Source organism: Hypanus sabinus, chromosome 5 (assembly GCF_030144855.1).
Source record: "Hypanus sabinus isolate sHypSab1 chromosome 5, sHypSab1.hap1, whole genome shotgun sequence".
Classification (NCBI taxonomy): Eukaryota; Metazoa; Chordata; class Chondrichthyes; order Myliobatiformes; family Dasyatidae; genus Hypanus; species Hypanus sabinus.
In genome coordinates, this window is record NC_082710.1 from 21,925,269 (window position 1) to 21,945,938 (window position 20,670).

Sequence of the window (20,670 nt, forward strand, 5' to 3'; positions counted from 1 at the left end):
CCTTCTTGCCCTCCCCATACTTTTCACTGCATGGTCAAATCCTTCACAGTTTGAGAATTTAAATAAAAGTCTAGAAAAGATTCCAAGTAACCAACTTGGATTTGCAAGCCACTTTGAAGTTGTTGGATGGCTGTAGGATTCAAATGGTTGGGTTTACAATCATCTCTTGGGGAAGGAAAGCTGTTTTTGCTTGATTCAGAATTCGTGGAGCAATGCTACATAAAGATGATATGACTCTCAACTGTTTTCTTCAGTGTTTAATGTGGGCCAAGGCAGAAATAGTGTTCTTCCTTAACAATACCCCCCTCATCCCAAGAATACACAACAACAAAAAATGAGAGCTGTATCCCATGAATTGAAATTTGAGTGTTTCAAAGGTACTGTCATTTTTAATATATAGTAATTTCATTGGACTGTCACCCTTCTGACGTAAAAGTGAGACATTTTTACCAAAATGTGTACTCCACATTTTCTACTATTATACATGGCCTCTGGCCAATTCTCACTGCTTGTATTATGGACAAATACAGTAAGTCAGATTCATTTTAAGAACTCACACTGTCTTGCTTGAAAAATATGGAAGGGATTCTCTATGTAAAAATCTATCAAAATTTCAATGTTGCTAGCTGCTAAATATAAAACTTTGTTACATGTGCTTTAGTTTTAAATGCTGAAATAAATTCTTTCCAGAATTTTGATTTGTGATAACATTCCATTTAGAGAGTATGGCAGTGGTTACAGTTTTAATGATGCACTTTATTGGAGGTGAAACAATATTCAATGCTGTTGTGAGTTCAGATGTTGTCTTCATTTATGGGTCATTATGCTGGTCACATTGTAAGAAACTAAACAATATTATCCAATGGAATTAAGACAACTTCCTCGTGCTCCATCACCCAGTGTAAAGTAAGTGTGTTACTGCGTTAAACAAAAACAAAACCTTAGAATTAAATTTCAAAATAAATCTCACAGTACATTTGTGCCCAAAAGCTCCTTGCAAATACAATTACCAGCATCAAAATACACGATTATTTAAAATAAAATACTTAGTCAGAATTACACTTAAACAGAGAAACAAATCAAGTACATCATAAATCTAGCCCCCACAAAAATATTTACAAGATCTAATTTTCTGTCACAAAAGAAACAACCCTTAATTGAAGATTTTTTACATAAAATTATAATGCAGAATTAAACTCCTCACTAGTAGTAAGACAGTTTTGTCAGCCTTTAAACAAAATAAGCCTACAGCAAAAATCACAAACATATGATTCATACTTTCTGATCCTAAACAGTGCCGTTTCCTTTTACATTCACTGGGTACAATCAGACTTCATCGTATTGTTGGACCATCACGCGTAGGTGGAGGGGTTGCTGGTTCGGGCAAAAATGTAGCAGCTTCAGCAGCGGCTTCTGGAAGTGTCGATGTGAGAATGTGACGACAAACAGGGCACGTACCAGACTGAGAAAAAAAGCAACAACAATAAAGTCAACGTAATTCCAACAATTCCATTCCTCCTTCCACTTCGCTCTAGTCAATATTTATTAAGGAATAACCAAGTACTGAAAAATGGCAAGACTACAGAAATTTAAAATTCTGTCATCTTAACAGCCATGGTGCAATGATGAATCTAGAAATTCTTGCATCAGCTGTTAATATGCATACTTTCATCATTCTGACAAAGTCAGTGGGTCACAACATATTTCCATTTACAACATGTTTACTGGCCATGTACCTAAAGTCGTCGAAAAGTCAAGATCATATGCACAAGCAACGTGTATGCACAGGGTAATGAAAACCTTATTTGCAGCATCATCTAGATTTTCCTTTCAACATTTGTACACATAATGCAAATTTTAAAAAGTGACCTGCTTTATTTCAGCATGATTATTTAAAATTTCAGTGAGTTTTTCCAAGAGTGTTGGCCCATAAATGATTATGGGGATATGCAGGCAAATGGACCAAGAGTTATCCCAAAAAATAATTCAAAATTGGGAACAGATGTTCTCAGGGAAATGTACAGCAGAGATGTGGCAAATGTTCAGGGGATATTTGTGTAGTTTTCATCTTAGGTATGTTCCAATGAGACAGGGAAAGCATGGTAGGGTACAGGAACTGTGGTGTACAAATACTGTTGGAAATCTAGTCAAGAAGAAGAGCTGACGAAAGGTTGAAAAAACTAGGTAATGATAGAGATCTAGAAAATTATAAGGCTAGCAGGAAGGAGCTTAAGAATGAAATTATGAGAGCCAGAAGGGACCACGAGAAGGCTTTGGCGAGCAGAATTAAGGAAAATCCTAAGGCATTCTACAAGTATGTGAAGAGCAAGAGGATAAGAAGTGAGAGAATAGGACCAATCAAGTGTGACAGTGGAAAAGTGTGTATGGAACCGCAGGAGATAGCAGAGGTACTTAGCTTCAGTATTCACTATGGAAAAGGATCTTGGTGATTTTAGGGATGACTTACAGCAGACTAAAAAGCCTGCGCATATAGACATGAAGAAAGAGGTTGTGCTGGAGCTTTTGGAAAGCATCAAATTGGAAGTAGTAAAATGGATTCAACAGTGGCTGGATGGGAGTTGCCAGACAGTAGTGGTGGAAAACTCAGGTTGGAGGCCAGTGACTAGTGGTGTGCCTCAAGGATCTGTACGGGGTCCAATGTTGTTTGTCATATACATTAATGATCTGGATGATGGGGTGGTAAATTGGATTAGTAAGTATGCAGATGATACTAAGATAGGTGGCGTTGTGGATAATTAAGTAGGTTTTCAAAGATTGCAGAGAGGTTTAGGCCAGTTAGAAGAGTGGGCTGAAAGTTGGCAGACGGAGTTTAATGCTTATAAGTGTGAGGTGCTACATTTTGGTAGGACTAATCAAAATAAGACATACATGGTGAATGATAGGGCATTGAGGAATGCAGTAGAGCAGAGTGATCTAGGAATAATGGTGCATAGTTCCCTGAAGATGGAATCTCATGTGGATAGGGTGGTGAAAAAAGTTTTTGGTATGCTGGCCTTTATAAATCAGAGCATTGAGTATAGGAGTTGGGATGTAATGTTAAAATTGTACAAGGCATTGGTGAGGCCAAATTTGGAGTATTGTGTACAGTTCTGGTCACCGAATTATAGGAAAGATGTCAACAAAATAGAGAGAGCAGAGAGAAGATTTACTAGAATGTTACCTGGGTTTCAGCACCTAAGTTACAGAGAAAAGTTGAACAAGTTAGGTCCTTATTCTTTGGAGCGGGTGACTTGATAGAGGTATAATTATGAGGGGGATAGATAGAGTTGATGTGGATAGGCTTTTTCCATTGAGAGTAGGGGAGATTCAAAAAAGAGGACATGAGTTGAGAGTTAGGGGACAAAAGTTTAGGGGTAACACGAGCGGGAACTTCTTTACTCAGAGTGATAGCTGTGTGGAACGAGCTTCTAGTAGAAGTGGTAAAGACAGGTTCGATATTGTCATTTGTTTAAAAAATTGGATAGGTATATGGACAGGAAAGGAATGGAGGGTTATGGGCGAAGTGCAGGCCAGGGGGACTAGGTGAGAGTAAGTGTTCGGCACGGTCTAGAAGGGCCAAGATGGCCTGTTTCCATGCTGTAATTGTTATACATGGTTATATGTCACTGGGACTGGACAAGATGCACTCCAGGCTACTGTGGGAGGCAAGTCTCCGGCAAGGATCTTTGCAACATCAATGGGGATGGGAGAGGTTCTGGAGGATTGGAGGGTTGTGGATGTTGGTTCCCTTATTCAAGAAGGATGAGTAGAGATAGCACATAAAATTATAGACCAGTGAGTCTTACTTCAGTGGTTGGTTAAGTTGATAGAGAAGAACCCGAGAGGCAGGATTTATGGATATTTGGGGAGGCATAATATGATTAGGAATAGTCAGCATGGCTTTGTCAAAGGCAGGTTGTGCCTTACAAGCCTGATTGAATTTCTTGAGGATGTGACTAAACACATTCATGAAGGTAGAGCAGTAGATGTGGTGTATATGGATTTCAGCAAGGCATTTGGCAAGGTACCCCATGCAAGCCTTATTGAGAAAGTAAGGAGGCATGGAATCCAAGGGAACCTCGATTTGTGGATCCAGAATTTGTTTCCTCACTGAAGGCAAAGAGTGGTTGTAGACAGGTCATTATCTGCATGGAGGTTGGTGACCAGTGGTATGCCTCAGGGATCTGTACTGGGACCCCTTCTCTTTGTGATATTTACAAATGACTTGGATGAGGAAGCAGAGGAATAGGTTAGTAAATTTGCTGATGACACAAAGGTCGGGGCTGTTGTGGATAGTGAGGAGGACTGTCAGAGGTTATAACAGGACATCGATAGGATGCAAAACTGGGCTGAGAAGAGGCAGATGTTCAACCCAGATAAGTATGAGGTGGTTCATTTTGGTAGATCAAATATGATGGCACAATATGATATTAATGGTAAGACTCTTGGCAGTGGGGAGGATCAGAGGGATCTTGGGGTCCTTGTCCACAGGACACTCAAAGCTGCTGTGCAGGTTGACTCTGCCTTCTTAACACAGACAATGTATTGGCCTTATCAATCATAGGATTGAGTTCAAGAGCCGAGAGGTAATGTTACGGCTGTATAGGACCCCACTTGGAGTACTCTGCTCAATTCTGGTCACCTCACTACAGGAAGGATGTGGAAACTATAGAAAGGGTGCAGAGGAGAGTTACAAGAATGTTGTCTGGACTGGGGAGCATGCCTTATGAGAATAGGTTGAGCGAACTTGGCCTTTTCTCCTTGCAGCAACGGAGGATGAGAGGTCACCTGATAGAAGTGTATAAGATGATGAGGGATATTGATCATGTGGATAGTCAGAGGCTTTTTCCCAGGGCTGAAATGGCTAACAAAAAAGGGTACAGTTTTAAGATGCTTGGAAGTAGGTACAGAGGAGATGTCAAGCGTAGGTTTTTATTATGCAGAGAGTAGTGAGTGCATGGAATGGGCTGCCAGTGACAGTGGTGGGAGGTGGATACAATAGGGTCTTTTAAGAGACTCCTGGATAGGTACATGGAGCTTAGAAAAATAGAGGGTTATGGGTAACCCTAGGTAATCTCTAAACCAAGTACAAATTCAGTTCAGCATTGTGGGCTGAAGGGCCTGTATTGTGCTGTAGGTTTTCTATGTTTCTAAAAGCAGCAATTCCAGGCGTTGCATCAACTATAAACAAATGTAGACATGAGTCCCTTTCACACATTTTTTGAAGAAGCATAACTAGAAGGTTCCCATTTTCTCAAAGAAACTTTCAGTCAATTCTCCCGTTATGATTATGCACCCCTTCTTCCAAGCATGTTTGAACCTCCGTGTCAATTTCATTACATCACCAATTACCCTATTTTCTTGCAAAGAAGTCACAATTATTTTGTTACCTCTTTGGAGCATTCAAGCCCCAAGTGCAACAGACACTGCTGCATCAACAGGTTAGATGGCATTGATTTCAGCTTGTTAGTATCCTTAACATGTTCATACCCCTCCTTAGATGCTATTTGATATGCTGAGGCATAAACATGAAGAATAAAAGTTCATTTGTATAAATAAAAGTGTATCAATCAAACTTCAGAAATACATTAAATTTAAAAGAAACTAATTTCTGAATGAATATTAATCAGACTTTGGAAATACATTTCATTAGCAGCACTACCCTAACTGCCATCAATGACATACATACAGGAAAGTGCCAGAAAAGGTCAGCAATATCCTGCTTATGTTCTGTCTGTCTCACTCCCATCAGGGAAGAGATTATGTAGCATCCAACTGAAGACTACTAGGTTCAAGAACAGTTACTTTCCCCAAGCCGTCAGGCTGATCATCAACCCCGCCCTACCACCACCACATTTTTTTAAACAATATATTTTTATTCACAATAAAATTATTGACAATAAACCATTCAATAGCTCTGAATACTTTACAGACATTACCATTACATTCCATTCTATACAGTTCATCAATTTCAGCCACTCATGTGGCACTCTGCTGGTTCATATTGTACAACCACTGTCGAGGGGTATACTCCCCACCACCCAACCCCTCCCACTCCCACGGGAGAACCGTGGTCCTTCCCCACCGGGCCCTTGCGGTGGCTGCACCGAGTTTGAGTGCATCCCTCAGCATGTACTCCTGCAGCCGAGAATGTGCCAGTCGGCAGCATTCCATCACGGACATCTCCGTGTGCTGGTAGACCATCAAGTTTCAGGCCAACCAAAGAGCGTCTTTCACCGAGTTGACGATCTGCCAGCAGCACCGGATGTTGGTCTCCGTGTGCGTCCCCGGGAACAGCCTGCAGATCAGAGAGTCCTCTGTCACGCAGCTGCTGGGAATGAACCTCCATACCATCCCTTCCATCCACCTCCACACCTTCTCCGCGAACCCACAGTGTGCAAAGAGGTGGGTCACTGATTCCTCTGCACTGCAGTCCTCCCGTGGGCAGCGGGATGTGGAGACGATGTTCCGGGCGTACAGGAGGGATCGGACTGGGAGGGCCCCTCTCACCGCCAGCCAGGCGAGGTCTTGGTGCCTGTTGGTGAGGTCTGGCAATGAGGCATTTTGCCAGATGATCTGGACAGTCTGCTCAGGGAACCACCCCACTGTGTCCATCTCGTCCTTCTGCAGTGTCCGCAGGATATTCCAAGTCGACCACTGCCTGATGGCCCTGTGGTCAAAGGCGTTGTTCTGGAAGAACTTCTCCACATAGGAGAAGTAGTGCAGCAACGTCCAGCTGACTGGGGCGTTGGGCGGGAATAGGGCCAGACCCATCCTTTGTAGCCAGGGTGACAGGTACTTGGTGCCCACATATTTGGGTTCCACACACAACCTGAAGCAGCCACACATGAAACTGGTCATCAGGATGAAGGCAACATTGGGAATGTTTTTGCCCCCATTGTCCAGGGACTTCAGCACAGTGACCTGTCTGACCTGCTCCATCTTGGATCCCCAGACGAATCTGAAGGCAGCTCGGGTGATTTCCGAGCTGCAGGAGTGGGGGACGGGCCACACTTGCGCCAAGTACAGCAGCTCTGAGAGTACCTCACACCTGATGACCAGGTTCTACCCCGTCATCAGTAGGGAGCACCCTCCCCACAGCCCCAGTTTCTGTTTGACCTCGGCAGTCCACTCCAGCCAGTTCTTATTACTCACCTCTGCCCCCACCAACCAGATCCCCAACACCTTCACGTAATCAGACCCGATGGTGAAGGGGACACCGGATCGGTCAGGCCAGTTACCGAAGAGCATGGCTTCGCTCTTCACATGGTTGACCCTGGCCCCTGACGCCAGCTCAAACTGGTTGCAGATGCTAGTCAGTCTGAGAACTGATCAGCCACTCCTCTCCACAGGCCCTGAGCACACTTCATCCCCATGATCCACTGCCACATCACCCTTATACTTTACACCTCGTACCTACAGTCACTGTCCCAGTGTGCTTTCATATGCCCTGCTGCTACTTAAAAGAATTACTGTCACCTCAGCATTTCCTTGTTAGTCACCTTATGTACAGAGACTCCTGCACCCAGTGTCACTTTATGCATAAGCAAACAGTCCACATATGAAAGCTCAGCAGCATCTACAGAAAAGAGTACAGTTGACAGGTGAGGTGACACTTCACCTGTGAGTCTGCTGGGGTCATCTTCTGTATCTGGTACTCCTGGTGTGGCCCCCTGTATATCGATGAGACCCGACATAGATTGGGAGACCACTGCACCGAGCACCTACGCTCTGTTTACCAGAAGAAGTGGGATCTCCCACCCATTTTAATTCCACTTCCCATTCCCTTCCTGACATGTCAGTCCACGGCCTCCTGTACTGAGGAAAGGGAGGGAGGTGTTGGAAATGGACCAGGTCAATTTGAGGGCAGAGTGGAAGCTGGAGGCAAGACTGATGAAGTCGACGAGTTCTGCATTGTGTAGGAAGCAACACCAAAGCAGTTATCGACGTAGGGTAAGAAATGCATGGAAGCGATACCAGTGAAGGCTTGGAATATAGACTTAGCCGCCAAAAAGGCAGGCATAGCTAGGACCCCTGCACGAGTCCACGGCTACATCTCCACACCTCTCCCCACCCCAACCCTCCCAGTTTCACCCATCACCTTGTGTTTCTTCCTCCCCTCCCCCTACATTCCTACTTTGACTCCTCATGTCTTTTTCTCCAGTCCTGATGAAAGGTCTCAGCCCAAAACATCGACTGCATACTCTTTTCAATAGATGCTGCCTGACCTGCTGAGTTCCTTCAGCATTTTGTTTGTGTTGCCTGGATTTCCAGCATCTGCAGGTTTTCTCATGTAAGCAAGCCAATCTGTATATATACGGTCACACTCAGTTACATAGTGTTTTAAAGGATTGCTTTTATATTTATTGTAGGGCTTTTTATATATTTTTTGTGTTCTTTATGTTTAGATATTTTTATGCTGCATCTGATCTGGAGTAACAATCATTCTGTTCTCCTTTATACTCTTGTAAAAAAGAATGACAACAAACAATCTTGAATTTATGGGATAGTTGTTGCCCGTATCTAACTTACAAAGAGTAGCTGCTGGTGACCTATCTGCTATTTCTGAACTACCTTTTGCTGACGTTTCTCCCACAATGCTTCTAAATGTGAAGTTCTAGTATTTTGACACAGTGAAACGCATGAGTATTTTGACACAGTGACAATGCACCAGTATTCTGATTCAGAATGGTAAACACCTTTGAGGAGGGAGCCTATAACTTGTGGTGTTCTGCTCCAGTCAAAGTCACTGTTCTTAGGCAGAAGTCAAAGGCCTGGAAGGTATTATTATTGCAATTCCAACAAGTAACAGTGCATTTACTTATGGTATCCAAGGCAACTACAGTGCTCAATGGTGAGGGATGATGCATCATCACAGACAGTGAAAATACTTTGGGATGCGAGTTGGTGAGTTACTGACCAGGGGATATATAGCCCCAGATTCACTCCTGTTATGTATTAATATGGTTGGTCTAGTTCAGTTTCTTGTTAATGGACATCTTATGATATTACCACAGAGTCATAGAACACTACAGCAAAGAAACAGGCCCATTGAACCATCTAATCCATGCTGATCTATTATTCTCCCTAGACCCCTTGACCTGCACCTGGACCATAGCCCTCCATACCCCTTCCCTCTATGTACCTGTCCAAATTTCTCTTAAATGTTGTAATCAAAACCCCATCACTTCCTTTGGCAGTTCACCCATACTCTCACCAAACTGAGTAAAATCGCTCCCCCAAGCATTCCACCTTTAACATAAGAACACAATAAACAGGAGCAGGAGTAGATTATCTGGCTTGTCGATCCTGCTCCGCCATTCAATAAGATCATGGCTGATCTGGCTACGGACTCATCTCCGCCTACCTGTCTTTTCCCCATAACCCTTAATTCCCCTACTACGTAAAAATCTATTCAACCTTGTCTTAAATATATTTACAGAGGTAGCTTCCATTGCTTTCACCTTTAACCCATGACCTCAACTTTTAGTTTCACCCAATCTCAGTAGAAAAAGCCTGCTTACATTTACCCTGCTATACCTTTTATAATTTTGTATACCTTTATCAAATTTCCCCTAATCTTGTATGTACGAGGGAATAAAATCCTAGCCTATTCAGCCTTTCCTTGTAACTCAGGTTCTTAAATCCTGGCAATATCCTTATAAATTTTCTCTACTCTTTCAATCCTACTGACATCTTTCATGTAGATAAGTGACCAGAACTGCAAATAGCACTCCAAATTGGTCCTTTCCAATGTCTTATACAACTTCAACACAACATCAAAACTCCTGTAGTCAATATGGCCAATGTAGCAAAAGCTTTCTTTATGACCCTATCTACCTGTGATGCCACTTTCAAGGAATTATGTATCCGTTTTCCAGATCCATTTGTTCTACTGCACTCCTCCGTGCCCTACCACCAACAGTCTAAGTCCTACCCTCCATCTGCCATTTTACAGTCTATTTTAAGGCTGATCCAGATCCTGCTGCAAGCTTCATCACTGTCCACTGCACCATCAACCTTAGTGTTATCTGCAAATTTGCTGATCGAATTTACATCATGCAGATTGTTGATGACAAACAATAACAGACCCAGCACCGATCCCTGTACCACGCCACTAGTCACAGGCCTCCAGTCAGAGAGGCAAACATCTGCTACCCTGAACCTAATGTCTAATCCAATTTACAACCTCATCTTGAATGCCAAACAACTGAATCTTACTGACCAACCTTCCATGTGGAACCTTGTCAAAGGCTTTGTTAAAGCCTATGTAGACTACATTCACTGCCTTGCCTTCATCAACTATCTTGGCAACTTCCCTGAAAATCTTGGTTAGACATGAGCTCCATGTATAAAGCCATGTTGACTATCCCTATTCAGTCTGTCTATCCAAATACTTATACATCTGGTTCCTTAGAATACTTCCCAATAACTAATCCACTCCTGATGTTAGGCTCACCAGCCTATAATTTCCTGTTTTATCTTTAGAGCTTTTCTTAAACAACAGAAAAATATTAGCTATCCTCCAATCCTCCTGCACCTCACACATGGCTAAGGACGTTTTAAATATTTTTGCTAGGGCCCCTGCAATTTCTGCACTAGCCTTCCACAAGGTCCGAGGGAATAGCTCCTCAGGCCCTGGGGATTTATCCACAAGACAGCAAACACCTCCTCCTCTGAAATCTGTTTATGGACCATGACCTCATTGCTGCTTTGCCTCACTTCTATAGACTGTGCCTATCTCCCAAGTAAACACAGGTGCAAAAGTATCCATTTAAAATCTCACCCATCTCATCTAGCTCCCTGCATAGCTGACCACTCTGATTTTCCAGAGGACCAATTTTGTCCCTTGCAATCATTTTGTTCCTTTGCTCTACCAGTGGTGGACTTAACAATGGTAACATCAGTGAACAATCGGCATGGGGTACAAGTACCCAGTTCCCAGAAATTGGCAACACAAATTCAGTGCTGAAGATGACTTGTCAAAGGCTACTGTGTGTTGGAGGTGGGATGTATTTTGTTAGGAGTAATGTGTGCAAGTTTGGATGCAGAAAAATTCACAGAAATGTTGCTTGGTCTGGAGGGCTTAAGAGACTGGTTAGGCTCAGTCTGCTTTCCGTGGATTCAAAGAGCGTGAAAGAGTGTGTAATTATAAAATTACAAGGTTCACAGACATGATAGTCACACCTTTTTCCCTAGGTAGGGCATAGGTTTAAGGTTCAAGGGTAAGGGTTTACAAGGGATCTGAAAAAGTTTTGTATATAAAGTGTGGTGAGTATATAGAATGAGCTTCCAGGAGACTGTTCAGGCAGGTACAACATTTACAAGAAGACTTTTGAATAGATACATGGATTGGAAGAGTGTAGAGCAATATGGGCCAAATGTAGGCAAATGGAATTAGCACAGATGAGCATCTTGATGGGCATAGATGAATTGAGCTGGAGGACATGCTTATAAGTTGTACATGCTTAGAATGAATCTATAAATATCAGGTGCTGCTATATATTTCCCTTTAAATTAATAGTGGACGTCAACACTTCTGATCATATCATAGAAGGAAAATCATGTTGAGGCACACTTGTAGTAACATCCTGGAACTGGGATGATTGTCCTCCAATAATGACAAGCAGCTGCCTCTGTGTTCCATTTAGTGGAGTATGTTCTTCTGAAAAGCCACTGATCGCAATTTTAAACAAGATTTTTGATGCAATATTCTTACAAATGCTGCCTTGATAGTGGGAGAAGTCTTTCCCACCTCACTGGAATTCAGCTTGTTGGTTCATATTTGGCTTGCCAACTCTTGACAGCAGCTTGAGAGTCACGGACCCTTCCACCTTGGAGGAGGACGGTGGCAGCTGTACTGTTGATGCATGTTAACAGATCAACCTCACAAACTTCTCCATATGTCATGCTATCAACTGGGAATTATATTGTCATTCCTTCACCATCATGAAATTCTGGAATTCCTTCCACCTCCCACCCAAAGCACAAGATCTTCAATGGTTCAACCACCAGCTTCAGGGCAAACAAAGACAGGCATCAACTGCTACTCTTACCAGTGATGGACAGGATTGACAAATAAAGCCTTCAGATTCAAAAAATGGTTGTTTGTGCAAATTAGATTGTCCCAACTATCCTGAACAATGACATATCATATTCAAGAAAGATTTCAAAAAAAAAAATTGAAGGAACATACCTTCTGCAACCAGAGGATCACACATGGTCTATGAAATATATGATGACAGGGCAATTCTGTAACCAAATCTTCTTTTACATATTCACTGCAACAGATAGCACAGGACTGTTCCAGGCCTGGAGGATCAAAGGTAAACCATTCATTCATTACAGCACAGATCTACGACAGCGCAACTGAAACAAACAGGCTCTATATTAAAAGCTCTCCATACAGCCTTGACTAACGGTCAATCTGTGTTTGGGATTGATTAGTTAAGAGCAAATTAAAGGAAGGCAGGGGCAAGTGCAGCAGCTGGAATGGAAGTAGTGGTAATTTTAAGGCTTTAGCAGCGAAGAGAGGCTTCACTCAGAGAAAGCAGAGGAAAGAAAAGCTCAAGTTCTTTTCCTTCTCTTCTTTATATCTGCTCAGCTAGGACAACAGAGAGGTCAGGGCAAGATAGCATCATTTTCCTCTTGATGGACGTGGGAAGGCAGGGAGACCTCCAGTGTTCCCGACCACTACAACCGCGAGAAGTACATCCAGCTGCACCTTCTAAAAAAACGCACTAAGGAGCTGGAGCTGGAACTGGATGAACTCTGGATCATTTGGGAGGCTGAGGGGGGTGAGAGATAAGGACATATAGACATGTAGTTACACTGAAGCTGCAGGACACAAGAAACTGGGTGACAGTCCATGAAGGGGAAAGGAGTTAAGGAGCCAGTGACCACCCCCCTCAACAACAGGGTACTGTCGGGTGGGGGGGGGGGGGGCAGGATGACCCAACAGAAGGAAGTCACAGTAGGCCGGGTCTCTGGCATGGAGTCTTCCTCTGTGACTCAGAAGGGAAGGGGGAAGAAGAGGCATACAGTGGCGATAGGGGATCCATTAGTTAGGGGAACAGACAGGAGGTCCTGTGGAATGTTGCCTCCCAGGTGCCAGGGTCCAGGATATCTTGGACTAAGTCCTCAGCATTCTTAAGTGGGAGGGTGAACAACCAGAAGTCATGGTCCACGTAGGTACCAATGACGTGGTAGAACGAGTGACAAGGTGCTGCATAGAGTTAGGTGGCAAGTGAAAGGGCAGGACCTCCAGGGTTGTGATCTCAGGATTGCTACCAATGCCATGTGCTAGTGAGGCCACAGCTAAAACAATTATACAGTTTAATACGGGGCTAAGGAGTTGGCGTAGGAGGGAGGGCACAAGATTTTTGGATCATTGGGCTCTCTTCAACGGAAGGTGGGACCTATACAAAAGGGACAGTTTGCACTTGAGCTGGAGGGGGGACTAATATCCCAGCAGGAATGTTTCTTAACGCTGCACAGTGGCGTTTAACTAGAGTTACAGGGGGATGGGAACCAGAGTGCCAGACCAGTTAGTGGAGAGACTGTGGAGGCAGATGTGGAGACTGTGGAGGCCTCAGACAAAATTAGAAATCAAAGGATTGAGCACAGTGCAACTAAATCGAAAAAGATGAATACAGGACTGAAGGTGTTGTATCTGAATGTGTGCAGTATATCGAATAAGGTAGATGAACTTCCGGAACAGTTGCAGATTGGCAGGTATGATGTTGTAGCCATCACTGAATTATGGCTGGAAGATTATAGCTGGGAGTTTAACACCCAAGGATACACATTGTATCAAAAGGATAGGCAGGAAGGCAGAGGGTGTGGCAATGGTCTGTTGGTAATAATAAAATCAAATCACTAGAAAGAGGTGACATTGGATTGGAAAGTGTTGAATCACTGTGGATAGAGCTAAGGAATTGCAATGATAAAAAGAACCTGATGGGAGTATTATTCAGACCACCAAATCTACAAATTACAAAGGGTGATAGAAAATGCTTGCAAAAAGGGCAATATTACAATAGTCATGGGGTCTTCAATCTGCAGGTAGATTGGGAAAATCATGTTAGTACTAGATCATAGGAGGGATAATTTCTAGAGCTCCTACGAAATGGCTTTTTAGAGCAGCTCATGGTTGAGCCCACAAGAGGGCCAGCTACTCTGGATTCAGACGTTGTGCAATGAACCAGAATTGATTCGAGAGCTTAAGGTAAAAGAACCCTTAGGGGAAATGATCAAAACATGATCGAATTCACCATGAAATTTCAGAAGGAGAAGCTAAAATCAGTTGTATCAGTATTACAGTGGAGTAAAGAGAATTACAGAGGCAGGAGAGAGGAGTTGGCTAGAATTGATTGGAAAAGAACACTGGCAGGGATGACGGCAGAGCAGCAAGGGCTGGAATTTCTGGAAGCAATTCAGAAGGCACAGCATATATACACCCCAAAGAGGAAGTTGACACAACCATGGCTAACAAGAGAAGACAAAGACAACATAAAAGCCAAAAAAAGGCATACAACAGAGCAAAATCAGTGGAAAGTTAATGGATTGGGAAGCTTTTAAAAACCAATAGGAGACAAAAAATGTATCAAGTAAAGATAGATTACAAAAGTAAGCTAGCCAATATTAAAAAAAGGATACCAGAAGTTTCTTCAGATACATAAACAGCAAAAGTGAGGTGAGAGTGAATATTGGACTGCTGGAAAATGATGCTTAAGAGGTAGTAATAGGGGATAACAAAATGGCAGATTAATTGAATAAGTATTTTGCTTCAGGCTTCACTGTGGAAGACACGAGCAGTATAGTGGAAATTCCAGGTGTCAGGGGGCATGAACTGTTTGAAATAACTAGACTGAAGGTTCTTGAGAAACTGAAAGGTCTGAAGGTAGATAAGTCAGCTGGACCACACGGTGTACACCCCAGAATTCTGAAAGAGGTGGTTGAAGAGATTGTGGAGGCATTTGTAATGATCTTTCAAATATCATTAGATTCAGGAATGGTTCAGAAAACTGGAAAATTGCAAATGTCATTCTACTCTTCAGGAAGGGAAAGAAGCAGAAGAAAGGAAAACTATAGGCCAGTTAGTCTGACCTCAGTGGTTGGGAAAATGCTGTAGTCAAATATTAAGGTCTCGGGGTACTTGGAGGCATTTAATAAAATAGGCGGTAGTCAGCATGGCTTCCTTCAGGGAAAATATTACCTGACAAATCTGCTGGAATTATTTGAACAAGTAACCAGCAGGATAGACAAAGGAGAATCCGATGAAGGTGGTTACTTGGATTTTCAGAAGACCTTTGACAAAGTGCCACATGAGGCTGCTTAACAAGCTTTGAACCCATGACATTACAGCAAAGATTGTAGCACGGATAAAGCAGTGACTGACTGGCAGGAAGCAAAGAGTGAAAATGAAAGGAGCCTTTTCTGGCTGACTGCCGATGACTAGTCCTGCTCCATAGTGTCCTTTGTTGGGACTGAGCCTTTTTACGTTATAGGTCAATGATTCGGATGATGGAACTGATGGCTTTGTTGAAAAGTTTGCAGACGATATGAAGATAGCTGGAGGGGTAGGCAGTTTTGAGAGAGACACTAAAGAAGGACAGACAGATTAGGAGAATGAGCAAAGAAATGGCAGATAGAATATTGTGCTGGGAAGTGTACGGTCATGCACTTGGGTAGAAGAAATGAAAGGGTTGAATATTTTCTAAATGGAAAGGAAATACAAAAAACTGAGGTTCAGAGGGACTTGGGAGTTCTTGTGCAGGATTCCCAAAAAGTTAATTTGCAGGTTGAGTCTGTGGTGAGGAAGACAAACGCAATATTAGCATTCATTTCAAGAGGACTAGAATATAAGAGCAAGGATGTAACATTGAGACTTTACAAAGCGCTGGTGAGGCCTCACTTGGAGTATTGTGAACAGTTTTAGGCTCCTTATCTTAGAAAGGATGTGCTGAAACTGGAGAGGGTTCAAAGGAGCTTCATGACAATGATTCCAGGATTGAATGGCTTGTCAAATGAAGAACGCCTGATGGCTCAGAATCAGGTTTATTATCACCAGCATGTATCATGAAATTTGTTTACTTAGCAGCAGCAGTTCCATGCAATGCATCATATAGAAGATAATAAATATATAAATTACAGTATACGTATATTGAATAGATTAAAAATCATGCAAAAAAACCCAGATATATTAAAGACACTACCTCACTAGGTAATGTTCATGGGTTCAATGTCCATTTAGGAATCGGATGGCAGAGGGGAAGAAGTTGTTCCTGAATCGCTGAGTGTGTGCCTTCAGGCTTCTGTATCTCCTGCCTGATGGTAACAGTGAGAAAAGGGCATGCCCTGGGTGCTGGAGGTCCTTAATAATAGACACTGCCTTTCTGTGACACCGCTCCTTGAAGATGTCCTGGGTATTTTGTAGGCCAGTACCCAAGATGGAGCTGACAAAATTTAGAACCTTCTGCAGCTTCTTTCGGTCCTGTGAAGTGTTCTCCCCTCTCCACCCCCATACCAGACAGTGATGCAGTGGGGCTCTTCATGGTACATCTATAGAAGTTTTTGAGTGTATTTGTTGACATACCAAATCTCTTCAAACTCCTAATGAAGTATAGTCACTGCCTTGCCTTCTTTATAACTACATCAACATGTTGAGACCAGGTTAGGTCCTCAGAGATCTTGACACCTAGGAACTTGAAATGGCTCACTCTCTCCACTTCTGATCCCTCTATGAGGACTGGTATGTAGAAGAGCAGCATTGATATGGAATCAACATCACCAGTATCTCAAGTTTTATGGAAGACATGTATCTGGCATAAAAACTGCCATTTCCATCAAAACTAGTGAGAATTTTGAAAGAATATTAAAAGTCATCACATCAAGGATTACACTACAAACATTACATTACAGTAACACCGTTGTTACTGGCATGCAACAAATTGAAATATCAAGTGTTTCAGTCTCGCCTTTTTGAATGCAGTTCAATAACGAAAGCACAATGGTGTGATCAGGGCTTCAAACAAGATCTTCCCATTAGACAAGTAGTAAATGAACTCATTTACTACCAGTTTATAGTCCCAGTCACGTACACGAAGCCACCAGGCTGAAAAAATACCCAGTAACTCCCCCCAGCACCTGTTGTGTTTTATAAGACTGCTTTAATATTGAATTTTGTTTTGTATTTTATGCTTATTCTGTTTTGTTGATGCTGCATTGGATTTGGAGAAAAAATTATATCATTCTTCTTTATACTTGCGTACTGAAGAATGATAATAAGCAATCTTAAATCCTGAATGTACTTACCATTATTTGAATGAACAAAAAGACAATTATCATACCACCTTTTTGGTTCAACAAATCCAGTCTTCTAAATGGAATCTGATTTCAGACTTTTTGTTGGCTTCATCTGGCCCAACAAGCCAAACCGACAAGGAATCCACCTTAACTAACCTAACCACAGGTCAATTTAAAATGACCAATTAACCTACTAACCGGTACATCTTTGGACTGTGAAAGGAAACCCACGTGGTCATGGGGAGAACGCACAAACTTTTCTGGAGGGAAGGTAAACACTTGCAGCATCAAAATAAGAAACAACAGTTCAAAAGATCTGTCATATTTCTGAAGATGAGCAAAAGCTTGAAGGAAATTTCCATTGAATGTTTTCAATGGCTTTTTTCAAGATTATATTAGACTAAGAAACAAAAATTAATGAGTAAATGGCTTACCATTATGCTCCTCGGTGATTGGAACTTGTGGTAAGCATTCAATTGTTTCATTGGATGCTGGAGGTGGAGCCTGCTCCCCATCTATGGCCAAAGATTCTAGATGTGCTAAAGCAGCCTTCAAATACAAAAAATTTAAAACTGAAAATTCCAGGATATTAAAATGTTTCCTCACATATACATTTTACAGAACACCTTCAGAATACCAGTCATTATTTTAGAAGAACAATTGTTAATGGTTTGAAACTAGACTGGAACCCAATACCTAGAATTGAAAGGCTAAGACATTGTTACTCATTCTTTCTGCTTAAACGCAATTATTAATCCATTAACAAGGATGGCTAGAATAGTTAAATTGTGAACTTTCCAATCAAGTATTGAAACAAGTGCTCTAAAGGACATTTCTAGGGTTCTAATAGTACAGCTATAACATAATACATACAACTCCTCCCTCAGAGTGTCAGACACCCTGAGCCAATAGGCTGGTCCTGGACTTATTTCCACTTGGAATAATTTACTTATTATTATTATTTAATTATTTATGGTTTTATATTGCTATATTTCTACACTATTCTTGGTTGGTGCGACTGTAACGAAACCCAATTTCCCCGGGATCAATAAAGTATGTCTGTCTGTAAGATCATAGTTTATCCAAATACAAACGCCTGGATTTCATAAATCCGTGAAGGTTTACCACCTCCATTGCTTGAGCCAGTCGCTCTTCGAGAGCCATGAAGGAAAGGAGCTGTGGATTAACAGATGATATAGCTTGAGCAGTAAGTCCTTCACCAAGTTCATCCAGCAGTCTGAAATAAACAATATGAAAGCATTTGTCAAACACTTTCTTAAAAAATTAAAATATTAACTTTGAGACCCCTGTACCATAAACTTTAATTGCTACTTTTTCCTGCTTTAAAGTTATCCTCCAGCAAGTTTTAAAAAAAAATATTCACTCAAATATTCATGGCAATTAAAATATATATGCAGAAGCTATACTGAAACCAATGGCTGTTTTTAACTTGCCTCTGAAAAGCAGAATATGCATCAGTAATTTGAAGTTGGTCTTCTCCGCACCTTGTGGTGTTTTGGGCAGCAACCTTGCCGTTTCTCTAGCACTTATTTTTTACAAGGCCAAGTTACTACCTAGACACTCAACCCAGTGCGGATGGAAAGCATGCAAGGAGCCAGCCGGATTCGAACCCGGGACCACTCGCCTTAAAGTTTGGTGCAGGTGCCACCACATCACCAGCTAGTTATCAGTAACTTAACTGTTTGCAAATACAGTTCAAAATTTGGTCATTCTGCTTTTCTAAAATCTAACTTAAATTTTAGTCAAGTAACTGGGGATTATCATACCAACTGCAACAGATACCTGGATACCAATGAAGAAATTAAAGACTTACAAACCTCCATTCCATATCCAAGTCTTCACTGATGCTGGAATAATCTTCAAAGTTGTTGCCGTCATTTAGAATTAAAAGCCCTGATTGCCCAAGTTGATCAAGCCCTTCAGTCTCATCAGTGCTGCTGCTGCTGGTACTAGTGCTATCACTTTCTTCATTAAATGCCACCCAGGGAATCTCTCCTTCTTCTAAGGAGGTTGGTTCTCTAGAAAAAATATAGTTATAAGAACAGTTAAAACAAATGGAGTGGGCCACTTGTACATGACTGGCCATTCAATAAGACCACTGCTTATCTTTTACTTCAGCACCATTTTCCATTCATGCCCCACTATTTCTGATTCTCTTAATATCCAAAAATGTATCAAAGTCTGTTTAGAGCACAGGTTCCCAACCTGGGATCGACAGACACCTTGGTTAATAGTAGGAGCCCATGGCATAAAAAAGGTCAGGAGGCCCTGGTCTAGAGTATACTCAATAACTGAATCTCTACATATCTTTTAGTTGAAGAATGCCAAGTAATCACTAGTCTCCGTGTAAAGAAATATCTCCTCAGCTCACTTCCAAATGGTTAGCCCTGGTTCTAAATACCAAAGACATAGGGGAACCATCAATGTTCAATGTTAGAACTTCACGTTTCATTGATATCATCTCATCTTTATGGACGAGGCATGAGATGGGTACTTTGTATTGCTATTCACCAAAGAGAAAGATTTCCAGGACAGTGAAAGCAGTGTGAGGTATGCTAATATACAGGTGCATTTTGAGATCACAAAGGTGGTAGTGCTGGATAGTGGATAAATCGCAAGGGCCTGATGGGATATATCCCAGATTTCTGAAAGAGACAAGAGAGGAGATTCACTAATGGAGCCTTGACAAAGATTTTTGTATCCTCAGTGGCAACAGCTGAGATCCTGGAGTACCAGAGAGTAACCAATGTTATTCCTTATTTCAAGAAGGAAAATATGGATATTACAAGAAAGTAAAAACTAGTGAGCTGCCCATCAGTGGTAAGGAAGCTAATGGAGAGGATTCTTAAGGAAAGGATTCAGACCTTTTGGAAAATACGGCCTGATTAGGGACAGGTCACATTTTACAAATTTGATTGTTTGAGGGCAATGAAGGTAGGACAGTGGATGTCATCTACATGCATTTTAGTTAAGGCACTTGACAAGATCCTTCGCAGTGGGCCAATTCAGAAGGTTAAGAAGCATAGGATCTTTGCTGGTTTGGATTCAGAATTGGCTGGCTTATACAAGTCAGTATAGTGGTGGAGTGGTGTTTTTGTGGCTGCAGGTTTCTGTGAGAGTGGTGTTCCACAGGGATTGGTGCCGGAGCCTTTGATGTTTGTGGTATAAATGACTTGGATGAAAACAGATAGTAGTAAGTTTGCAGACAAAGACTGATGGAGTTCTGGACAGTGTGGAGGGCTGTCAAAGGATAAATCAGTTTCAGGAGGGGAAATGGTAGATGGAGTTAATCGAACCAAGTCTGAGGTGTTGCAGTTTGGGAGGTTTAATGTAACTGTAAGT

General features: G+C 42.0%; 1 protein-coding gene across 6 annotated transcripts in view; it reads right to left on the bottom strand.

Moving 5' to 3' along the window:
• Positions 1–726: 726 nt before the first annotated feature.
• The window catches only part of pja2 (praja ring finger ubiquitin ligase 2), a 56,450-nt gene continuing 36,506 nt past the window's right edge, over positions 727–20,670 (bottom strand). For 5 of the 6 annotated variants that reach the window (XM_059969505.1, XM_059969504.1, XM_059969502.1 and 2 more), the window contains 5 exons: positions 19,146–19,346; positions 18,436–18,544; positions 17,742–17,856; positions 12,197–12,312; positions 727–1,462 (listed from right to left, as the gene is read on the bottom strand). In XM_059969505.1, the coding sequence (XP_059825488.1) occupies positions 1,334–1,462; positions 12,197–12,312; positions 17,742–17,856; positions 18,436–18,544; positions 19,146–19,346 (670 nt within the window). In that variant the 3' untranslated portion in view covers positions 727–1,333. The remainder of the gene's footprint in view (positions 1,463–12,196; positions 12,313–17,741; positions 17,857–18,435; positions 18,545–19,145; positions 19,347–20,670) is intronic. The other variant, XR_009512128.1, reaches the window with a different exon arrangement.